Below are 23551 nucleotides of genomic sequence, written 5' to 3' on the forward strand. Positions count from 1 at the left end.
AACGACCATTTTTTCATATTTCCTCGATCGTCTTTTTTTGCATTTCTATATATATACACAACCAGGGCCGGCCCTGGGGCAGGGCATAAGGGGCCGTCGCCCTAGGCCCCAGGGAAAAGGCCCAATATCACTTAAACTAATCAAAGTATGGTTCTATAAAATTTCATGCAAATTTGTTTATATTAGGCATTGTAGCCTAGTGGTTTGTATGTGTATGATTTTGATAAACTCACCTGAGTTCGACTCCTACTAGCCTTAATTTTGCTTGGTTTTTTTCTCTTCTTTTTTCTCTTTTTTTTTTTTTTTTTTTTCATTTTTGTTATTTCTCATTTGCTAACAATGAAATCATATTCTATTATCCAATTTGAGTCCAAATGAACACCATAAAGTAGAGCCATATACAATGTTTATAATCATAATATTTTTTTTTTCTTTTGTTAATCTAATCACACTCCTTGTTTTATTTTAGAGTTTAGAAAAAATAATTGATATTTAGCTTATTGTACTTCAAAAATTATTACCGACTTGCTAAATGGTTCGTTACTACATCATCGTCGTTTTCAATTTTAAGTTTCGTTATTTCTTTAATTATTCAAAACATTTCTTTCATCCATTTTGAGATTTGAAGAGGTCAAGTTGTTGTAAGATTTGTCTTATGTTTCCTTGAATGTTTGAAATATTTGAATATAATTCATGTTTAATGGCACAATTTCGAAAATATTCAAGCCTTCATATTTTGTAATAGAGGTAATATTTCTTGGCTAGTTTAATTAGAATAGAGTAGTATTAAGTTTTAAGAAGGTAAATGCCAATTATTTACATACATTTTTTCAATCATAAAGTACATCACATTTATGATAAAAAAAAATTGTCCACGTGCCGTTAAAAGGGCCTCAATTTTTTTTCGCCCATAGGCCACCAAAAAGCCAGGACCGGCCCTGTACACAACACATCTTTTTTTTTTTTTTCTTAAGGGGGAATCAAGCTAGAATATATACGTGTAACACTTGGATGCGACGTGTACAAAAGAAAATAAAAAAATTAACAAATATATATCGAATTGATCGAACAAAATAAAACTCGAACTTGGCAAAACTACGATATGATTATTGTGGATGAGATCTGACAGATGTGCATACCCTCTTTCATATCATTGTTTGATACAACCTAGCTTCAAGGAGGGGTTTAATTAATAGTATGTTGTAATTTTGAGGTGACTTTCGATCTGATTCAATTGATATATTACAATAGCAGCTGAGATCTAGACTCTTTTGCGACACCACATAAAATTTCATCAATTAACCAATTTGAAAACAAAGAAATACTCCCTCTGTCCCTTAATACTCGCACCGGTTTGACCGGTGCGGAGTTTAAGACATTTGAATTGACTTATTAATTTAATGGGTGTTAGTTGATAGTGGGGTATTTTTAATATAGTTAGTGGAAAATGTGTAAGAGGTGAAGAGTGGTGAGTGGGTGTGTGAATCTTTAAATGATTTTTTGTAGGGAATAGGGATGTAGGTGGGGTTAGTAAGTAAGTGTGAGAAATAATATAATATTGGTATAAATTTCCATTTATAGAAGCGGTGCAAGTATTAAGGGACGGTCCGAAAAACAAAGCGGTGCGAGTATTAAGGGACGGAGGGAGTACAACCCTAGACTCTCAAAAAGAGAGAATAAGAAACCCTACACTTGGTCCATATTTTTCTTGATTTTTTTTCCCTTAAACAAATTAAATAGATCAAAATAAGGTGACATATCCCTAACCCAAATTCTTATATGAGACTGTCCTCACCATCAACTGATGGTGAGACCAGTTCACACTTGCGAATTTAGGTATGTTACTTCTATAGTTTAGACATGTTACTTATTTTTATAATTTTAGAGGAGGTACTTTTTTTTAGTTTAGGTAGGTTACTTTTATAGTTTATACATGTTACTTTTTTTTATTTTATACGGAGTAGTTTTAGGGGAGATACCTTCTTAGTTTAGGTATGTTACTTCCATAGTTTAGACATGTTAATTTTTTTTATAATTTTAGACGAGGTACTTTTTTAGTTTAGGTATGTTACTTCTATAGTTTATACATGTTACTTTTTTTATACGGAATAGTTTTAGGGGAGGTACATTTTTAGTTTATGTATGTTACTTCTATAGTTTAGACATGTTACTTTTTTTATATATATAATTTTAGAGGAGGTACTTTTTTAGTTTAGGTATGTTACTTCTATATTTTATATCTGTTACTTTTTTTTATATATAATTTTAGGGGAGGTATGCTATTGGTTTCGCACTCGTCACACCATCAAGTTGATGGTGTGACTGGTCTCACAGGAGACGCGATGTATCCCTAATTAGATAGTAATGAAATTTACGAAGAAAAACACACGTTTTAAAACAAAGGTTCAAAGCATGCAAACCCTTTAGGCTACTATGATCACATGGATGTCGCCTAACACTATAAATCTATAATATAAACAAACTGAACAAAGGTTATTTATATTGCATTTGTAACGGAAAGCAATATGAATAACTAAATGTCCAAATTACATGAACTTTTGAAACATCTTCGTATATCTTTATTATGTGATTAAAGTAGAATAGGAATGAATATATTCATGTAGGAAAATCACATAAAACATAAGTTCCACGACTTTATAAACCCAATCAAGAAAAATAAATAACACTTTAATTAGCTTAAGGAATCATAATCTTAACACTTAGGCTACCTTAAACTATATGCATGGAGCACTAATTTCCAATTGATTATTTAAGTTATGCAAAGGATAACATAGAGCATTATACTCCTCATGTTGTTGGATTCTTCGTGTGACTTTATCATGCTATCTTCTAGAAGTTTGGAATCATCTATTATTGTTGATGGATAAAATGGAACAATAAATAAACAATGAAAGTGTGTTATCAATGATTTCATCATCCCATCATGGGAACCAATGCAATGAAGATACAAATAAATATAATATGTTGTTGCTCTCCTCCATTTTCTTATTTAAAAAAATTATTCCAAGCTTTGATTTTTAAGATAAAGTTGCAAAAAAATATACTTCATCATACCAAGAATTTTATGTTAAGTTTATGTATTCATAAAATATAAAAGTTCATTCAACTCATTAGTTAATGACAAAGTTAGTTACCAGGTCTAATAAGCTAGTTATCTGAATTATTATGTTCCAATCAGGTCTAAGTTTAACTTATTAGACGTGATTGTAACTTAGCTTATTATAATTATTATTATAACTACAATTATTATTATTAAGTTCCAATAAGGTCCTATTATGCAGTTTCATGAAGATAAATTAAATTAGGTTTGATCAATTCTAAAAATTCATATAGGTTCAGGTAAATAAGCTGAATAGAACGCACCCGTAATGTAAAGTTAATTTTACAGCGAAAATAATAAAGGTCGCAGCTTGCTTAAGCTGTGTCACAATGATGACATAGCATGCTTATGTGTCATGAACGTAATTGGAAACTAAAATATTTAACTTACGTTACCTATTATACATGTTACAAAAAAGGTAGAAAAAAATCTTAATATTCTAAGTTATTATAAATATAAAAAATATTTGTTTCCTTCTTGTATCGACTACCTTATTTAGGTATTTTCATAGTAAAAATATTGCATTGATATTAAAAATATTTGGATGACGCATGACCTCGTGACGTCTATATTAGAACCCGACACGTAGAATTGCGACAACTAAATATTGTCGCAACTTGCGACCTTCATCATCACCCATTTTACAGATTGAATTTTACGGATTAATTTTTTTTGCAACCAGCGGATCCTAGTTTTTGCAATACCATAGATTGAAGCGGACATATGAGAAAATTAAAGCCCATCTAGCTCCTACGTAGTACAATGGTATTAATCGTAATGGCCAGAAAGGAGTCAATGACCCTGTTTGGCAATTGGCTGTTGGCTGTTTTAGTTGGCTGGTTTGACTGACTGCTTCTGTTGGCTGTTTGACTATTGATTGTTTACAAACATGTTTGGTAAATTCATTTGTTGGTTGTTTGTTCTAGATATGTAAAATTACATTTAAGGACATTTTATGACTTTTGTTCATTTTTTAATAAATGTTATGCACGGAATAATACGTAATAACAAAAACCCCTGACTTTCTCTCTACGTTTTCTCTCGGGCGTATGGTAGCTTACCATACACCTCCGCCATGGCAAGGAAGTCAAGATCGAAAACTCAGGGGAACAAGGATGGTAATGGGAAAGCGAAACCAAGAGGACCTACTTCGGATTCTCAGGCTCAACGTACGAGATCAATCAATGAAGTTCTTGGAGTGGAGGCAATTGATTTTGGATTTGAGAATGAGGTTTTCACTCCGAAAACGAGTTTGCACCAATTGCAAGTTCGATCAGAAATGAGGCACTCTTTCAATGATTTTATGCAGCATATTCATCAATCAGCTGGAAATGTTGGCAAAACTCAATCCAGAGTAAATTTGGATGTAGGTACTATTCCTATTTTGCACCAAATTGATTCGATGATTGATAATGAATCTGATGATGACTCTAATCATACTGTGAATACGAATGAACTGATTGAATCTGATTTACACATAATTCATGATGAACATGTTTTGATGGAATCCAATAATCCGATTGTAATTGATCTTGAAGATATTCAAGAGGAGGTTGATTTCTGGAATTCTGCAGTAGTATGCTATATTGTGGGAGCAAATCCTCCTTTGAATGTGATGGAGGGTTTCATTCGAAGGATATGGAGGAATTTGAATGTTGATAAGGTGGTTATGGTGAAAAAGGGTATTTTCCTGGTTCGTTTTTTAACAATGGACTCTAGGGATAAAGTTGTAGCAGGACACTACTTTTTTGACAGCAAACCATTGATTCTTAAACCATGGACTGTTGACATGGACATGGAAAAGGATGATGTGAAATCAGTACCCATCTGGTTGCAGCTGCAACTAAACTTCAAATATTGGGGAGAAAGATCCTTATTCAAAATTGTAAGCCAGATTGGAAAACCCATTAAGAGAGACTATGCAACAACATGCAGAGATAAATTACAGTATGCAAGGGTCTTAGTGGATGTGCCATTATCTCAGGAGTTTGTGGATGCTATTTCATTTAGGAATGAGAATGGAGAAATGATAAGAGTTGGGGTTCACTTTGAATGGAGACCAACCTTGTGTTCAGCATGTAAGATGATAGGACACATGGCTGCTGAATGTAGACAAGGGAACACTAAGAAAGTGTGGGTTAGGAAACACACTACTGTGAGTACAATTCAGGAAAATGGAAATGGTGCCACTGAGGTGCCAATCATGGATCCAGAAGGTTTTCAAAGAACCCTCAGACCTATCAGAGTTAGAAACTCACCAGTTGTTCCAACTCATACAACTAATACTTTCCAGTTGTTAGTTGAGATGCAGAAGGAAGGTGATGCTGCCATTGGAGAGGATAGTTTGGTGGAGGTGGAAAATGAGAGCAATGCTAGCGGAAGGGAGGACTCTTCCCACTCTTATGGATAGAATACTCACCTGGAATGTCAGAGGGCTCAATTCATCTCAGAAGAAGAATGAAGTTAGAAATTTCATTCAAAAATATGAGGTGGGATTGGTAGGCCTTATGGAACACAAGGTGAAGGTGCCTAATTTAGGTAAGCTTTACCAAAATATGTTTGTTACTTGGTGTTTCACTAGTAATTCTAGCTATCATGTTGGTGGTAGAATTATTGTAGCTTAGAAGGCTGGGTGTTTTACAGTAAATATTGTAGCAGCATCAAGTCAGTTCATGCATTGTCACATCACCCCTGTAAGTGGTATGCCTAGATTCTACTGCACATTTGTCTATGCTTTTAATGAGAACAGTTTAAGGCAAGTCTTATGGAGAGATTTAGTAATATTGAATGTTCAGAGTCCCTGGATTATCTGTGGGGATTTTAACTGTGTCATGTCAGTGAATGAAAGAATTGGTGCTCCTGTCAGGCATATGGAAATTGTTGACATCAATAATTGTATGCATGGATGTGGAATGGAGGATGTTAAATGTGTGGGAAATCTCTACACTTGGAATAATAAACAACAAGGGGCAGACAAAGTTTTTTCAAAACTTGACAGAATTCTTGGCAATGCTGCTTGGTTTGATTGTTATCCTTCTGCAGAAGCTTGCTTTCACCCAGAAGGCCATTTTGATCATTCTCCTAGTCTTTTGACTGTGTATCCCAGGGTTAATGGAGGAAGAAAACCATTTAAATACTTTACAATGTGGAAAACATCTCCCAGATTCAATACAATTGTGACTGATGCTTGGAACACTCCTATCAATGGTAGTAAAATGTTCTGTGTGGTGAGTAAACTCAAGAAGGTTAAGGGTGTTCTTAAGGATCTAAATAAAACTAGTTTTTCAGATGTTCAAGCTGCTGATCTTAGTGCTTATCATGCAATGATAGCTGCTCAAGAAGCTATGCATTTAGCTCCTACAGATCACACTCTTGCAGATTTGGAATTATAGGCCATTCATTATTATAAGATCAAACACAAGATTTATCTGGACTTTTTGGCCCAGAAGGCTAAGCTGGCTTGGATCAAAGCTGGTGATGAAAATACAGCTTTGTTTCATCAAAGTATAAGAAGCAGACAAGTTCAGAATCAGATTTACAGTATCCATGATATGGAAGGAAATTGGAAAGATCAAGCTGCAGATGTTTCAGAAGCTTTCTTGGATTATTACAAGATGTTATTGGGGAGTGTTCATGAAGGTAGAACTCCTGTTATCACACAGGTTGTTCACACTGGTCCTGTTTGTCAGGTGCATCATAAAACAATTCTCAACTCCCCTTATACTGCTGAGGAAGTGAAAGCAGCTCTTTTCTCTATTCCTGGTATCAAAGCACCAGGTCCAGATGGCTTTGGATCTTTTTTCTACAAGGATGCTTGGCATGTAGTTGGGAGTGAGGTGATTGAGGCTGTCTTGGATGTGTTGAGGAATGGTAAACTGCTGAAGGAGGTGAATCACACAGTTGTTACTTTGATTCCAAAAACTAAATGTCCTAAGAATGTTAGTGACTTTAGGCCTATCTCTTGCTGCAGTACTATCTACAAGTGCATCACTAAAGTTCTTTGTGGTAGGTTGAGGCAAATTCTTCCTGATCTTATTCTGGTGAATCAAGGGGGCTTTGTTCATGGCAGGTACATTGTTCATAACATTATGGTGGTGCAGGACCTTGTGAGACACTATGGAAGAAAAGGTGTGAAACCTAGTTGCTTAATGAAGATTGATTTGCAAAAAGCTTATGACACAGTGGATTGGTCTTTCCTAAAAGAGATGATGGTTGCACTGGACTTTCCTGAGCAATTTGTGAATTTAGTAATGGAGTGTGTCACCACACCAATGTTTTCTCTCATGATCAATGGTTCCATGCATGGGTTTTTCAAATCTCAGACGGGTTTGAGGCAAGGGGATCCTCTTTCTCCCCTTCTTTTTGTTATTTGCATGGAGTATCTGTCAAGAATTTTGCATAAAATGAGTAGTTTGAATCAATTTCAGTATCATCCAAGATGTAAAGATACAAAGCTCACTCATTTGTGTTTTGCTGATGACCTGATTTTGTGCTGTAAAGGTGAATTTCCATCCATCTATCTTATCTTACAAGCCTTCAAATTGTTCTCTGATTCCTCTGGTTTGAAAGCTAATATTCAGAAATCTTCCATCTTCTGTCATGGCATGGTAGAAAGTGAAGTGCAAAGAGTGGTAGAGACTTCTGGTTTCACCAGCAGTAGTTTACCCTTTAAATACCTTGGTGTTCCCATTTGTTCAAAAAGAATCTCTACTGTTCAGTGTGGGGTGTTGGTTGACAAGATGACCAGCAGAATTAAGCTCTGGAGTTCCAGAAATCTATCCTATACAGCTAGAATGCAGCTGGTCAATTCTGTGCTTCTTAGTCTTCACATGTATTGGGCTCAGATTTTTGTTCTTCCTAAGAGTGTGATGTAGAGTATTGTTAAAATTTGTAGAGCATTCATTTGGAGTGGTCAAGCTTTTAGCCATAAGCCTTGCAATATCTCTTGGGATAACATCTGTTGTGATAAGAAAGCTGGTGGATTAGGCTTCAGAGATGTGTTTTTGTGGAATGTTGCCAATTTAGGCACATATGTTTGGGCTTTGGTTACTAAGAAGGATAATGTTTGGATTAAGTGGGTCACTTCAGTGTATTTAAAGAATGGGGAATGGTGGGATTACCAACCTAGCAGCTCTGCTAGTTGGTATTGGAAGTAGATTTGCAATACAAGGGAGAAATTGAAGTTAGTCTACTCTAAAGCAGAACTGGAAGCAATGCCTCATTATTCAGTGAAACAAGTATATCAAAAGCTAGTTGGAGATAGACCTAAGGTCCATTGGGATAAACTTGTGTGGAATAGGCTCAGTACTCCCAAACACAGATTTATTGCTTGGTTGACAATACAATCCAGATTACAAACTACAGCTAAGTTAGCTAGTATTGGCATCAGCAATTCCTCTAGCTGTCTCATTTGTGGACAAGGTGATGAAACTCATCATCATCATCTGTTTTTTGAGTGTTCTTATAGCAGGCAATGCCTGACAGAGTTGAAAACATGGCTGGGTATTAGAACTGCAGCAACTGATCTCTACCTTCTATACAGATCCATCAGACATGGCAGAAGCTCTAAGTTTAGAAAGCAGGTATATCTTGCTGCTATTGTAGCAGTGGTTTATCTCATCTGAAAATGCAGGAACTCAGTGTTTTGGGATTGTTGTATCCCTACTGTCAAGAGTACTATAGGTGCTTTGAAGCAAGCAGTGAGAAGCAGAATTCAGGCAGTTATGCCTAAGTATGTGAAAAGGAAAGATTGTAATTGGTTTGTGAATTTGTAATCTGTGTAAGCCTAGTTGTTTTGGTTTGCTTCTTGGTTGAGATGGTCCAACCTAGTTGGTTTGTCTCTCTTGAAGTGAACTTAGGTTGTACTTGACTGTTTTGAGCTATAATATTATTCTCACTTGCTTAGCAAAAAAAAAAAAAAAAACGTAATAACTAATACAGAGTACATAAATTATTAATTAAAGGTAACTTAGTAATTAGAGTATTATTGTTACCATTTATAAATTAGTGTATACTAATTAAAAAATATAAATTATTAAGTATTTAATATTATTAATTATTATTCATAAATCTAATTAAAATTAATTATTTTTAGTTTTTAAATATTAATTATTAATTATTGTTAATTTTTAGTTATTATAATAAAAAATAAATTATTCATTATTGATTATTCTTTTATTTAATAAATTAATTTTTTATTTAATTATTAATTATTTAATTAATAAATTATTAATTATTATGAAGTAGTTAATTAGTGAAAAACAAGGATAGAAAAGTAGTTTAGGTAGTGAGAAGCCAAAAGCCAACCCTAAAAAACTAATAACACTAGCTTTTCATTTTTGGTGGAAAAGCTGGCTTTTCAGCCATCCAACAAGTCAGTTACCAAACACATTTTTGATTGTTTGACCACATTAAAAAGCCAAAAGCCAAGAGCCAATAAAAAAGCCAGCAAAAAACTAGTTTCCAAACAGGCCCAATATATATTAATTTATACCATAACACAAACTAGATTAACAAGCAAATTTGAATAATACAAATTTGTTTTAGGTCTAACATCATTCTCAACAGACAATATTCCAGATCACTTCACAATAGAGATAGAGAGAGGAATAAGGACGAAGGTAAACAAATGCAGCTAAGGGACTCGAGCTATTGTACCTTCCCTTTTTTTCCTTTTCCTTTTTTCTTTTTCCTTTCTTTTTAGTGTGAAAGGGAAAAGATTATAAAGTAAAGATAGGTACATTTAAATGATAAAAAGTTACGTTAAAGCCCATATAAGGCTAGAAATAATAGCTAGACTAGTACCATATCAATTTAACACATAACTCAGTTGGTAAAGAAGATGGAGTGGTGATCAGTTTGAAAATGTATGATTGGAAATAAGAGAGAGGGTTCGAATCTTGTGAGATATGCTCATGTGAATATATACCTCTTGAAAACTGATCATTTGAGGTATATGCTGCGACTTAACTCCTCCACGATCCTTGAGTGATTAGGAGGTATGGGAGGCAAGGGTTTCGGCTTTTTTTTAGCTTTTGTTAAAATAACTTAATAACCAAATATTTAGAGCCAGTGTTTTTGTTTTATCTTTTTTCGTGGGTAAGCAAATTTTGTACATTTGTACTGCATGATTTAGTTGTAAGTGCTGTTTCATACTCAAAATCACCCAAAAGTGAAAAGGGAGTGTTTGATTGATGATAAATAATAATGCAACTAGTATATGGTTTGTTTTTGCTCTTGATTGATTTTCTTAAAGTTGATAGAGTACGTGACTATTGCCCCACTACCTTTGATTTGTCAAGATTTAAGATTGTCTACGTCTAGATGTGGCTAAATTTTACCCAATCGGAAAATCTGAAATAACACGAAAAAGTAATTCTAAATTATTTAAATTCATAACAATTTGAAAGAACACGAAAAAGGATCCATTGTATGTGTTACCATTAGCTAGCTAGAACAACATATAATACTAATTGTTTGGGCTCCCAATTGATTCTCAATTGGGCCACTAAATCCAAAGCCCAATGGCTCTAAACAAACAGCATCAAACCCACCAATGGCTAGTCAGCCATCCATCAAGGCCCAAGGCCCAAAAGCAATAAATGACCTATGGGCATTTATTATGCAAACACCATAAATAGGCCGCCAAGGCTCACACCTCAAGGTACGTCCAATTTATCACCTTAAGACTACTCTTCTAGAGAACCTCTCTCTAGAATCCGAGCATCGTTCTTACTTAGGCATCGGAGGGGCTTTCCTCGGAAACACCCCCGAGGCTAGTGACTTTGCTCTTGTGCAGGTGAATTCGGACTCTACTCATTCAAACAAGCAAGATCTTCAACACATACAAAAGGGCCTTCATTCGAAGCCCATTGTTTCCATCTTTACAACACCGGAACAATTTGGCGCCGTCTGTGGGGAAGAACACTTCAAAGCCTTTGAAAGACATCAATCACCTCTTTCCGCGAAAATGGTGAATGATGTTGTTAACAACAATGACGACGATATGATGGTGCGGTCAGATTCAGAATCTGACCAAGAGGAGCACCCTCAATCGATGGCGAGGTCACAGCCAAGCAGAGCTACGACCGCCACAAATGCAGGACCTCCGATTCCAACTAGGGAAGAGCTCACTGCGGCCATGACCATCATGCAGAACTTCCTCTTCAATGAGAAGCAGCAAGGATTGGCAAATGACCGCAGAGAAGAGAGGAGGACCAGGCGAAGGCTGAACGAGCCACCCAGTGCGGAAGTGTCCAGACCCGAACAAGAACTCCTTCCCTTGACAGGTACACACTTGACGTCGAGGTGGATGGAAAGCACGTGGGACACCCAAAAAAGGGCACAACAGCAACCAGATTGGTTTGCGAGACCATCGCCTACTCCAACAGCTCTCCAAAGTGAATCGACTACTCGTAACACTCGGGTCCGAAGCTCGGTGCTCAGCAGGTTGAGGCCCTCGGTCCACTCAAGGTTAAGACCCTCGATCCATACGAGACTCGGGGTGGGCGAGCCAAGCAGATCTGGCGAACGACCCGAGGTCAGTAGCCGAGAGAGAAGAAGAGACAGGAGGCATGATCGAACCCCTAGCCCCCATCGTACGCCCGAACGTTCTAATCACAGAACCTCGGCAAACGAAGGCATCAGGGCTAGACTCGGGAAAAGAATCATGACTCCCACGTCATCCCCTTTCTCGGACGAGCTGATCATGGAAGAAATACCGAAGGTAAGACTGCCAGCGCACCTGACCTACAGCGGAATCACAGATCCGAGGGATCATGTCATCTCCTACGAGCAGCAAATGTTCTTGAGTCCCTACTCCGAAGCATGTTGGTGTAAATATTTCCCAACCACGCTAACCGGAGTGGCGGGAGAGTGGTTTAGATCGCTGCCGAAGGGATCGATCAAGAGCTGGAAAAAGCTGAAAAAGAGATTCTGCACACAGTTCGTGAGCAACAATCGCCCCGAGCGAACCACAGCAGAACTGACCTCAATCCAACAAGAAAGAGACGAAAGTCTGAGAGAATTCATGGCCAGATTCATGAAGGAATCAACAAACATACCAAATTTGCAGCCAGACGTGGCCATCTTCGCCTTGAAGCACGCGCTCCAGGAAGGGAAGTTCCGTGACGAACTCTCAATGAAGAACCCCTCCAGAATAGCTGACGTGCTCCAAATGGCTGATGCGTTCATCAGAACCGAAGAGTTCAACAAGGCCGCTGCAAGATTGAAAGGATCGTCGGATCCGAGAGACACAAAGAATACCCAGAGCAAGCCCGAGGGCAGCTCAAGGAAGGGGAAAGAGAAAGTAGGAGCTAGAGAGATGAGCCCGAAGAAAGACGGGAGAAGGGGTGAACTTCAACCCAAGTACACCAACTACACTCCACTAGCTCTACCCCAAAAAGAGATATTTAGCCTCAACAGAAATGACGAAAAGTGGAAACTACCTGGGAAGCTCAAGTCCAACCCAGCTCGGAGAAACAAGAACAAATGGTGCGAGTTTCATGATGACTTCGGTCACCACACCGAAGAATGCAACTCGCTGAAAGACAACATTGAGGACCTCGTTCGCCGAGGCTACCTGAAACAATACTTGTTAGACCGAAGGGAGGAAAAAGAAAAGGCCGCAACCGGCAAACAACACGAGCAACCCCAGAAAAGGGTCTACGAAGCAACAGGGCAAAAGAAGAATGACATCCTAGTGGTGTTCGGGGGACAGAAGTCTGGCCAGGCCAGCAAAAAACACCTAAGAGCCCTCTCCCATCGGGTCAACTTCAGCGCGGTGGGAGACAACCAGCCACACCCCCCGAACATGACCTTCACTGCTGATGATTGCTTCGGAGTCCAGTACAAACATGACGATCCTCTGGTCATTTCCATGGACCTCAATAACCACAACGTACATCGAGTGTTAGTCGACGGAGGAAGTGCCGTCAATATCATCTTCAGAAACTGCTTCGAGCAGCTGATCCTCGAAGAGCCAGAGGAAGCACTGACGAAAGTCAGTTATCCTCTGATCGGATTCAACGGATCCGCAGCTATCCCTCGAGGAAAGATCACCCTGCCAGTCACAGTGGGTGAAGGCCAGGCAGCAAAAACCCTTCGGGACGAATTTTTGGTGATGGACTGCGACTCCGTATACAACGTAATCATGGGGAGAACCATGATTCACAAGATGCAAGCAGTCCCCTCCACATACCACCAGCTGATGATATACGTCTCGGATGCAGGATTCGCCGAACGAATCAGAGGTGATCAAGAAGTGGCGAGAAGAACCTGCCACACTGCTGTCCGAAAGCCCAAACTAGGGGACGACCCCGAGGAAGAAAAAGGAGCTACGGGAGAGGAAAGCGAGGCAAAAAGGAGAAGAGCAAGCACGAGCAGCTTGTCTCCCGCAGAAGTTGATGCCCGCCCCGAAACCCTATCTCCCGAACCAAATCAAGAAATGGAGGATATCTTCCTCGAAGAGGATTCAGACAGGAGCGTCCGAATAGGCAAGGGCCTAAGCTCGGGGCTCCGAATCGATTTGATCCGATTACTCAGGGATCATAAAGACATCTTTGCATGGTCAGCAGCAGATATGCCAGGGATAAATCCGAATCTAATTTGTCACAAGCTAGACGTCAACGCTGAAGCTCGGCCAGTCAAGCAAAAAAAGAGGAACTACTCCTCGGAGAAAAACAAAGCCATCGCCGAGGAGGTGAAAAAGTTGCAAGAGGCCGGATTCATTGAACCCTGCATGTATCCGAAATGGCTGGCCAACGTGGTGATGGTCAAAAAAGCGAACGGCTCCTGGCGAATGTGCGTGGATTTCACAGACCTGAACCGAGCCTGCCCCAAAGACTGCTATCCCCTGCCAAGGATAGATCAATTGGTTGACTCCACCAGCGGCCATGCACTGCTCAGCTTCATGGACGCCTTTTCAGGCTACCACCAAGTATTCATGCACCCCGATGACAGGGCAAAGACAGCGTTCATCACAAGCGCAGGAGTGTTCAACTACAAAATGATGCCTTTCGGCTTGAAAAATGCCGGAGCCACCTACCAGAGGTTAGTTGATCACGTCTTCGCCGACCAGAAAGGGAGGAACGTGGAGGTCTACGTGGATGACTCCATCGTAAAAAGCATCAAAGAACCTCCCCGGGGGAGAAACAGAACCAGTCAAGAAAAAGGGGGTCCCGAGGAAAGTGGATCCCGAACTGATATGGGAACAGGAGCAAAAAGAAGCTTTTCAGCAACTCAGAGCCCACCTAGCTCAACTGCCGACACTGGCCAGACCAAAGGAGGGGGAAACCCTGTACCTATATGTCGCAGTTAGCCCTGGAACCGTCAGCGCAGTGCTTCTTCGAGAAGAAGAAAAGAAGCAACAGCCAATCTACTTCACCAGCCGAACACTCACAGGGGCCGAAACCCGGTACCCACTCATCGAGAAAGTCGCATATGCAGTAGTGGTAGCTGCACGAAAACTGAGGCCATACTTCGACTCCCACCAGATCACAGTGCTAACTGACCAACCGCTCGAGAAAGTACTCGACAAAATAGAGAGGTCAGGAAGATTGGCGGCCTGGGCCTTCGAACTATCAGAGTTCGGCATCAAATATCAGCCGAGGACAGCAATCAAAGCACAAGCATTGGCCGACTTCTTGGCCGAATGCTCATACCAAGAAATGCTGGATGACACGAAAAGCACTTGGGAGGTTTTCACTGACGGATCTTCCACAGTAAACGGCTCAGGAGCAGGAGTTGTACTCATTCCCCCGACGGGGAAAAGCATAGAGTATGCATTGAAGTTCGGCTTCAAAGCAACTAACAACGAGGCCGAATATGAGGCCGCAATCGCAGGGATAGAACTTTGCCTATCCCTGGAAGCCGAGCATGTTCGCCTCAAAACTGATTCCCAGCTTGTAGCCAACCAGATCCGAGGGGAGTATGAGGCCAAATGGCCCAGCATGACAGCTTATTTAGCAAAAATTAAGTCCTTAACGTCAAAGTTAAGATCCTTTGAAGTCATTCTCATTCCCCGAGGACAAAACACGCAAGCAGATGCACTGTCAAAACTCGCAAGCTCAACACTCATCGACCTAAACAGATCGGTCCACGTGGAAGTTCACCAAGAGAGAAGCATTGACCTACTACCCACCACAGTATGCAGCTTACGTACCGAACCCAGCTGGATGGACGCAGTAGTTGCATACAAAGAAAGGGGAGAACTTCCCGAGGATAAGCTGCAGGCAAGAAAACTGAAAAGATTCAACAAGTGGTTCATCATCAGCGCTGAAGGAGAGCTCATGAGGAAATCATTCTCCGCTCCGCTGCTAAAATGTGTGGGTCCAACAGACGCTGACTACATCCTAAGGGAGATCCACCTCGGGATATGCGGAAACCACATCGGAGGCAGGACATTGGCACATAAAGCCCTTCGGGCTGGGTACTGGTGGCCCACTATGGTTTCCGAGGCAAAGCAGATGGCAAGGAAATGCGAGAAATGCCAAAAGTTCGCACCAGCCATCCATCAACCAGCTCAAACCCTACAATCAACACTGTATCCATTACCGTTCGCACAGTGGGGGTTAGACATCATTGGTCCCTTCCCCTCAGCGACGAACCAGAAGAAGTGGTTGATTGTAGGAGTCGACTATTTTAGCAAATGGATCGAAGCCGAAGCTGTCTCCTCCATCACCGAACCTCAGGTCCGCAAGTTCATATGGCAGAACATCATCACAAGGTTCGGCATACCAAGACTGATGGTCTTCGACCACGGGAAACAGTTCGACAACACCCCGTTGCAAAAGTGGTGCAAACAGTTCGACATACACCTAGCGTACTCGGCAGTCTGTCACCCACAAAGCAACGGGCAAGCCGAAGCTGCTAACAAACTCATCCTCAATGCACTCAAGAAAAGAGTCGAGGATGACAAAAACAAATGGTTAGAAGAGCTACCCGGAACGCTATGGTCCCTTCGGACCACCGAGAAAGAAGCTACCGGGCAAACACCGTTCCACCTTGTATATGGATCCGAAGCTGTAATCCCTGTGGAAATCGGAACAGAAAGCCTGAGGATCCAGGCATACAACAGGTATGATGGGCTCCAGGGAGAAAGCAACAACCAACTTTTGTCCGAAACCCTCGATCTACTGGACGAAGCTCGGAACGATGCGAGGACGCTCAACGCAGCCTATTTGCAGAGGGTCAACAAGCACTATAACCGAAGAGTCAACGCCAGACCCCTAAAAGTCGGTGATCTAGTGCTCAGAAACGCCGCCTCGGTTCAGAAAGGACGGATCCATGGCAAACTCTCAGCCACTTGGGAAGGACCATACATCATCCACTCCGAAAAAAGGCCAGGCACGTTTATGCTGAAACAGTTAGATGGAACAATTCTGAAGAACCATTGGAATACCGATGTTCTCAAGAAATATTTTGTATGATCTCTGTCTGTAAACCAAGTAAGTTGTTTAATGAGAAGAGGAAAGCCATTGGCACCATGTGTTTCATTAAACTTATCTCTATATTTATTGTCCCCTTATATATACATGCAGCCTCGGATCTGATCAATCCGAGACTAAAAACAGGTTGACTTTGCCCATTCCTTGATAAAATGCAAGGAATGACCAAATCATACACTTCGGGGAATCGTCCAGAATCCTCGGATTCGCGATAACCAAATTAAACTTGTTCGCCACAAACAGTCGCTCGAATCAAGTTATAAAACTCCGGCTCAGATCCACGGATCGCCGAAGGCATAACTAAGAGGCAGACTAGCGATCTCTTGCCCAGGTTTCCAAACCACAAGAGATCGGAAGAACAATCCAGACCTCTGAGCAGATCGACGGATTTGAAGAGTCTGGAAACTAAAGAGTCTCTTAGCAGATCTACGGATTTGAAGAACTCATAAACTGAAGAGTCTCTTAGCAGATCTACAGATTTGAAGAACTCATAAACTAAAGAGTCTCTTAGCAGATCTACGGATTTGAAGAACTCGCAAAACTAAAGAGTCTCTTAGCAGATCTACGGATTTGAAGAACTCGCAAAGTTAAAGAATCTCTTAGCAGATCTACGGATTTGAAGAACTCGCAAACTAAAGAGTCTCTTAGCAGATCTACGGATTTGAAGAACTCGCAAAACTAAAGAGTCCCCTGGCAGATCTAAGAATTTGAAAAGCTCGAAAGTAGAAAACTGAAAAGCAGCCAAGTAACTAACACTCATTTTTCATTCAATATTTGGGGGAAGTACAAATACATTGAAAACCTCAAAAATTGAAAACAAAATGAAACAGTTAAAATCGGCAGCCATCAACAGACAATACCGGCCTACCGAAGTACTAAGAAAGCAAAAAGAAACGAGTACAACGCAGCGCCGAGGCAAAAGGGGGAAAAGCAAGCACATATTCGGAAGTCCTCAACTGGAACCGACCGACTCTGAAGAAGACGACTGCCCGAATCCCTAACTCTTGGGAGTCTCAGGAGCGGCCCCTAGGGGAGCATCCTTCGAAGAACCCCCAGCAGTAGTATCACCCTCGGAAGTTGCCTTCTGGGCCCGAGCCTCTGCAAGAGCAGCTTGGCGTTCAGCTTCAGCTTCATCTCGATCATCTTGGCATTCCACCAAGTGGTCCTCGGCCTGCATCCATAGGGGAACTTTCTCGTTCCAAGGGAAGTGAGGCATGTGCTTCGCAAACATGCGCCGAGCACCCAGGATGCCGTTCCAGTACTGCTCTCTACACTGATCAGCAGTGTAGAGGTCGACTCGCTCCTGCTCCAACTTCCGAATATAGTCATCCTTTTCCCGAAGCTTCAGCCGAAGGACAGGCACCTTATCAGCTTGCTGCTGGATCAGCTCCCGATGCTGGACAAAATGGTGGAGCCTTAACTCCGCCTCTTTATGCTCCTTGTCGGCCGCTTCAAATTTAGACTTCATCTCCTGGAAGAGTCTATCTTTTTCCTCAAGTTCGCTAGCGAACTTAGCGGCCATATCCTTCTTTTCCTCAGCAAAGGAAGCGATCTTCTCAGCATCCTCTTCAACTCGGAAGATGAGCTGGCCAACCTCGGTCCCGATCTTCTCAGCAGACTCTCTAGCCTCGCGACTATAATGAAGGTATAGCTGCTTGACTTCCGTAAGCTCGGAGAGGAGTTGCCCAGCCTTCTGGTCCAAAATGGGAATATCACGAGCATAAGCCTCACGATATTTCCTCAATTGTTTCTCCTCAACCGAGCTACACTCGGAAGCGAACGAGGACCAGAAAACAGCCTGGGAACGAGAGAAAGATGAGCAAAATAGGAAAAACATAAAACAAAAACACAACTCAAAGAGAAAAATCTAGCAAATTACCTCGTTCAGATAGTACTGGGCCATCATAGCCGGATTCCTCTCTTCGGCCCCAGGAACCCTCCACTGCGGGTTAGCACGAAGCAGATTCTCCCGAGCAGCCTCGGGGCCCACCAAGGATCCCACGTGAGCCAAGGGGTCCTCTCCCAAAATCGGAGCCCTGGCATATCGAGCCATCGCCTCCCTTACTTCTTCGGGGATCCGTTTTAGCGGAACATCCGAACAGGGATCAGCATGGATCAGCCTATCCAGGGCCGAGGTAGAAGTAGAACCCAAAGTTGAGTGGCGCCTCTTCCTCGTCAAACCTTGCTCGGGCTGCTCCTCCTCTCCAGCAGAGGGAACCTCCTTCTGAACCTCGGGGACCGCAGCTTCGGGGCCCGAGAGATCTATCATCTCCTTGTCTGGACTCTTCTCTCTCTCGAAGGGAAGATCAGCAGACTCCTTCTTCTCCCCAGCTACCTCAGGGACATCCGAACCAGGAACAAAATCGGCTTCAATCGCCTCCATCACCTCGGTGATATCCTGGATTTCGATCCCCAAAGCAGCAGATGGTTTCAGTGGAGAGGGGATGATATCTTCCTCGATCAGCGGCTGATCCACGGGCGGCGGTTCAGCAACCACCACACTCTTTAACTTCTGCCCTGGCAAGGGCATGAAGTGAAGAAGATTCTTAGGAGGAGGCATGACTTCCGAAACCGCTTCCTACATAGCAAGCGTTCAAAGATTAGTTTCAGAAAAAGGGAGAAACGAACTACAAAAAACTCCAAGTCAGAACAAATACCTTCTCCGAGGGCTGAGAAGCCTTCGCTTTCTTCGGATGCGTGGAAGGCCTCAAAAGAGTGCTACCCTTCCTTTTGCGTTGATCCTAAAAAGGGGAGACCAAGGGTCAACGAATATAAAAGAAGAAAAAGGAAGAAATAGAGAAAAAAGCGGGAAATACCCAGTTCCTAGATAAAGAGATATCTATCCGAGCCGGAGATGAAACCGAAGGAACGGCACGCGGCACAGCGTCAGTCCCAGGACCCTAAAAAGATGGTCCAGGACCAAGACGTTAGCCGACGGCCAACCGAAAAGAAGAAGACAAACAGAAAATCGAGCCTATAAATGAACACTCACCGGGTCCGAAGTTGTCTTCAACTCAGGAAGCACAACCTTCACAGGAACAGCTTCAACAGAGGAGGCGGAATCCCACGGATCAGCTCGAACTTCGGATATCCGAGCAACCCCCGAAGGAGACAACACGTAATCCTTCAGACGAGGATTACGAGGGTTATCTTTTCCGAACTTGTACTCGGGAGCCGGGTCGTGAATAGTCTTCAAATCCAAAGAAATGCCCAACTTCTTAGGTCAATGCAGCTAAAGCCGTACTCTGCAAAAACAAAGCACAAAACATGTCAGCAAAACGAAGCAGGAAAGAGGACAAACTCACTGAAAAACGGTCTCAGCCGAAAGACACCTACCCCTGTCAAAAATCCTGCTGAGACCGGCAACAGCAAGAATGTCCTCCCTCAAAATGTAATTGAGATTCGGGAGCCAGCTAGACGGTAGTCGATGGTTATCCTCTTGAGCCAAGAACCACTGGAGGAGGTCCACATAGTGGCGATGGTTCCGATCTGGAGCTGCCACACCCCTCATATCAGGATCAGGAGCCACGAACCACTTCGGAGGACGATAAAAGTTGGGATGCTTCGGATCCGTCGGCACACGGACGAGCAACCACTCCGTCTTCCAATTGTGGTCAGAGCTAAGGTAGGGGTACGCCGTGATGTAGTTCGGATCCCCCCTCTTTCGGGACTTCTTGTTGACAATGGTCCACCAACCATACCCATCACCCTTGGAAGCATGGTTGAGAACCAGATCGTGAAGATCCCGAAAAATAGCGACAGAGCAAGGGAAATTGACGAAGTCACACACCCATCTAAATCCGATTATGTGCCTCATAGATTTGGGTGTGAGCTGGGCCAAACTAATGTTGTACGACACCAAAAGCTCGGATACGAACGGATCCAAAGGAAAGCGGAGACCATTCTCCAAATGGTGAGTATACACGGAAATGAACCCCCTCGGTGGATGAGTCACCCGAGGACGCTCTTGTTCAGGAAGCTCGCACCAGTACCCCAAGGCATGCTGAATTCCGTATAGCTCCTCGGCCTTCCGATGATAATTCCCTAACTTCGCTTCCACCAACCAGTCACCGCTGACCGATTTCTCCAACGGACCGTCGATCTGCGTGGTCTCGTGCAAAATTGAGGCATACTTGCCCTTCGGATCAGCTTTCGTCCAATGAACTGGAAACTCGGGGTAACGACGACGAGCACCCGAAAAGCCAGCTCTCTCACCAGAGGTTGCGCGTTCATCTTCGGAAGCATCCCAACCAATCGAACTCTTCTCCAACGGCCTCGCCGAAGGCCGACCCCTCGAAGTTTTCGGTAACCTCCCCGAAGGCACGTTCTCTCTCTCACTAGAGGAGCCAACGACGAACTTGCTTTTGCCCCTATTCTTTGCCATGGTCGCGAAATCTCGATCTAGGGTTTAGATTGAGGGGTAGAAGGAAGAACGAAGAAAAAAGGAGAACTCAGAAACAAATTACCTTTTTCCGAAGCGGAATTCGCCGATAAAGCGAACAACACAAGTTCCCGAAGTCTAAAGTTGGCCGAATTTCGTAGATCTGAAGGAGCAAATTGCACTGCGATCGCCGGAATTTAGAGAGAGAATGGGTTTGAAAGAAGGAGTAAAAAGTTCAAAAAGAGCAAAGCACCCAGTATTTATAGAAAAGAAAAAGGGCGCATCAACTTCCTCAACCCACGATCTCCACGACACAGTACAACTCCCAACACTTGTCATCAATGCAAATCATCCCTTTTCAAAAAAGAGAGGGAACTTTCGGACTTCTGACAGCTGGAAACCCACCCATTTAATTCTAAATGGACCGGGTCTGGGGGGCATGTTGTTTGGGCTCCCAATTGATTCTCAATTGGGCCACTAAATCCAAAGCCCAATGGCTCTAAACAAACAGCATCAAACCCACCAATGGCTAGTCAGCCATCCATCAAGGCCCAAGGCCCAAAAGCAATAAATGACCTATGGGCATTTATTATGCAAACACCATAAATAGGCCGCCAAGGCTCACACCTCAAGGTACGTCCAATTTATCACCTTAAGACTACTCTTCTAGAGAACCTCTCTCTAGAATCCGAGCATCGTTCTTACTTAGGCATCGGAGGGGCTTTCCTCGGAAACACCCCCGAGGCTAGTGACTTTGCTCTTGTGCAGGTGAATTCGGACTCTACTCATTCAAACAAGCAAGATCTTCAACACATACAAAAGGGCCTTCATTCGAAGCCCATTGTTTCCATCTTTACAACACCGGAACACTAATTAAGTTACGTTGTTGAAGAACATTAATAATTTAAGACAAATTTCATAAGATGTTCAAGTTTCCATGTCAATTGTTTCCAAAAAAATAACACGCCGAGATTTTAACTGTATTTATTGGATTAATTACTTCTAATTGTAGAGATATAGAAAAAAATGTGAGTAATTTTAAATCGAGAATGTTATGTCCAATGTATAACTATTACTTCCATGGATTTCTTCTAGATATAATTGTGTTTTTACAAATTCTTATTTAAATTGATGTGGTGTATAATAAATATCGTACATCGAAATAAAAGTTAACTTTATCTACTTTTTAGTGATAAATTTTTTATTTTAATAAAAAAAGAATTCCTCAAAATCACTAATCATGTACTCCGTATAAAGGTAATCAATTAAGCCTTTAAAATATTTATCAATCAATTTTTTTTTCATAATATAAAAGTTACAGAGTATCAAAAGCTGGTTAAAAGTTAGGAAGGTTTTTGAATGGCTACAACAAAATGGTAGCAATTACAGTACACCAAATCTCATCCTTTTATTTTTATTGACTAATCTGGACCAATGATTTAGTTGACTTTTTAATTAAAATTTTGATTAAAAAAAATCATTTATTGAAAATCATCCCACGTTCTTTTCCATTTTTGGTATATTTTCTGTTTCTTAATTAGTCCCTTCTCCTATTTTCCAACCGCTCAACCATGAAATCCGATTGAAATCTTCAATGAAAAACATGAATTTATTTCCCACTCTTCTTCATCTAACACAAAACTATCTTAGATTAGTTAATTAGATTAGAATTGGAAGAAATTTTCCTTCTGCATGGAAACCTGAAATTTGAAAATCGATATCAAAATTGAAATTAACATTGAAATTGGAATTAATTCGATGGGGTCTTCAAATTACAAGGGGTGAGATTTAAAGGCATGCAAATAAATGTATATGAGAATTAAGATATGAAGGCTTGAAAATTAAGAAAAAGAAGGGACATGCCGAGAAAGAGTCATTATCAAACTTTTAGTTTGTAATTATTCTTTGACATTCATCAAATTAAACAAAGACACAACAAATAGTTCCGCAAAATTGCGTGAAAAAGAATGGAACTTGTTCTTGGATTGAAGATTTTAGTATCAAAGTTCTTGATCAAACCACTCCGAAAATGTCGGGCTTTGATTTCGATAGTTTTGATCTACCATGGACTACAGATTATAGGAATGAGAATATCGTTTTTTTAATGCATTATACGACTGAGACTTTGAGAGTGGGTATTTTTATTTAAAAACTTATTTTAATTTCATTATAAACGGGTTTATAAATAAATTAAAAGTCAGCAAAATTGATGGACAAGATTAATCCACTCTTATTCAAAGGCTAAGAATTAATAAATTGTAGTGGCTACCGTTTTGTTGTGGCTATTGTAAAATTGTCCTAAAAGTTAATCAAAATATGTTAAAAGTTATCAAAAACTATATAAAAGTTACCCTAATGTATAATAAATGTATTATACACCGAGCGCGTGCACAATCTTGTTGTTGCCGTTCTTATATATTGGAATTTAAGTTTTGAAAAAATAATGCAAATCAGATGTGATAAGCAGATAAGGTGAGAATGTAGAGACCAAGCATTACATGCATATTGCCAACATCAATGATCGATTGATAATTGAACATCAGAACATCAGAACATCGAAACTCGATCTCGAGAACCTCATCCTATTGATTTACAAGAGCAATG

The 23551-nt window shown here is 41.1% G+C and overlaps 2 protein-coding genes across 2 annotated transcripts; both read left to right on the top strand.

The window, feature by feature from the left end:
- The first annotated feature begins 5793 nt into the window (after window positions 1–5793).
- Window positions 5794–6513, top strand: LOC130467367 (uncharacterized). Its single transcript, XM_056835867.1, has one exon. It carries the CDS (start codon window positions 5794–5796, stop codon window positions 6511–6513), a length of 720 nt encoding a protein of 239 aa, XP_056691845.1.
- A 1821-nt stretch (window positions 6514–8334) lies between these two features.
- LOC130467368 (uncharacterized) lies at window positions 8335–8852 on the top strand. The gene is made up of 2 exons (XM_056835868.1): window positions 8335–8703; window positions 8754–8852. The coding sequence occupies exons 1-2, from the start codon at window positions 8335–8337 to the stop codon at window positions 8850–8852; spliced, it is 468 nt and encodes a 155-aa protein (XP_056691846.1).
- Window positions 8853–23551: the final 14699 nt, after the last annotated feature.

This window comes from Spinacia oleracea, chromosome 2 (assembly GCF_020520425.1).
Source record: "Spinacia oleracea cultivar Varoflay chromosome 2, BTI_SOV_V1, whole genome shotgun sequence".
Taxonomy (NCBI): Eukaryota; Viridiplantae; Streptophyta; class Magnoliopsida; order Caryophyllales; family Amaranthaceae; genus Spinacia; species Spinacia oleracea.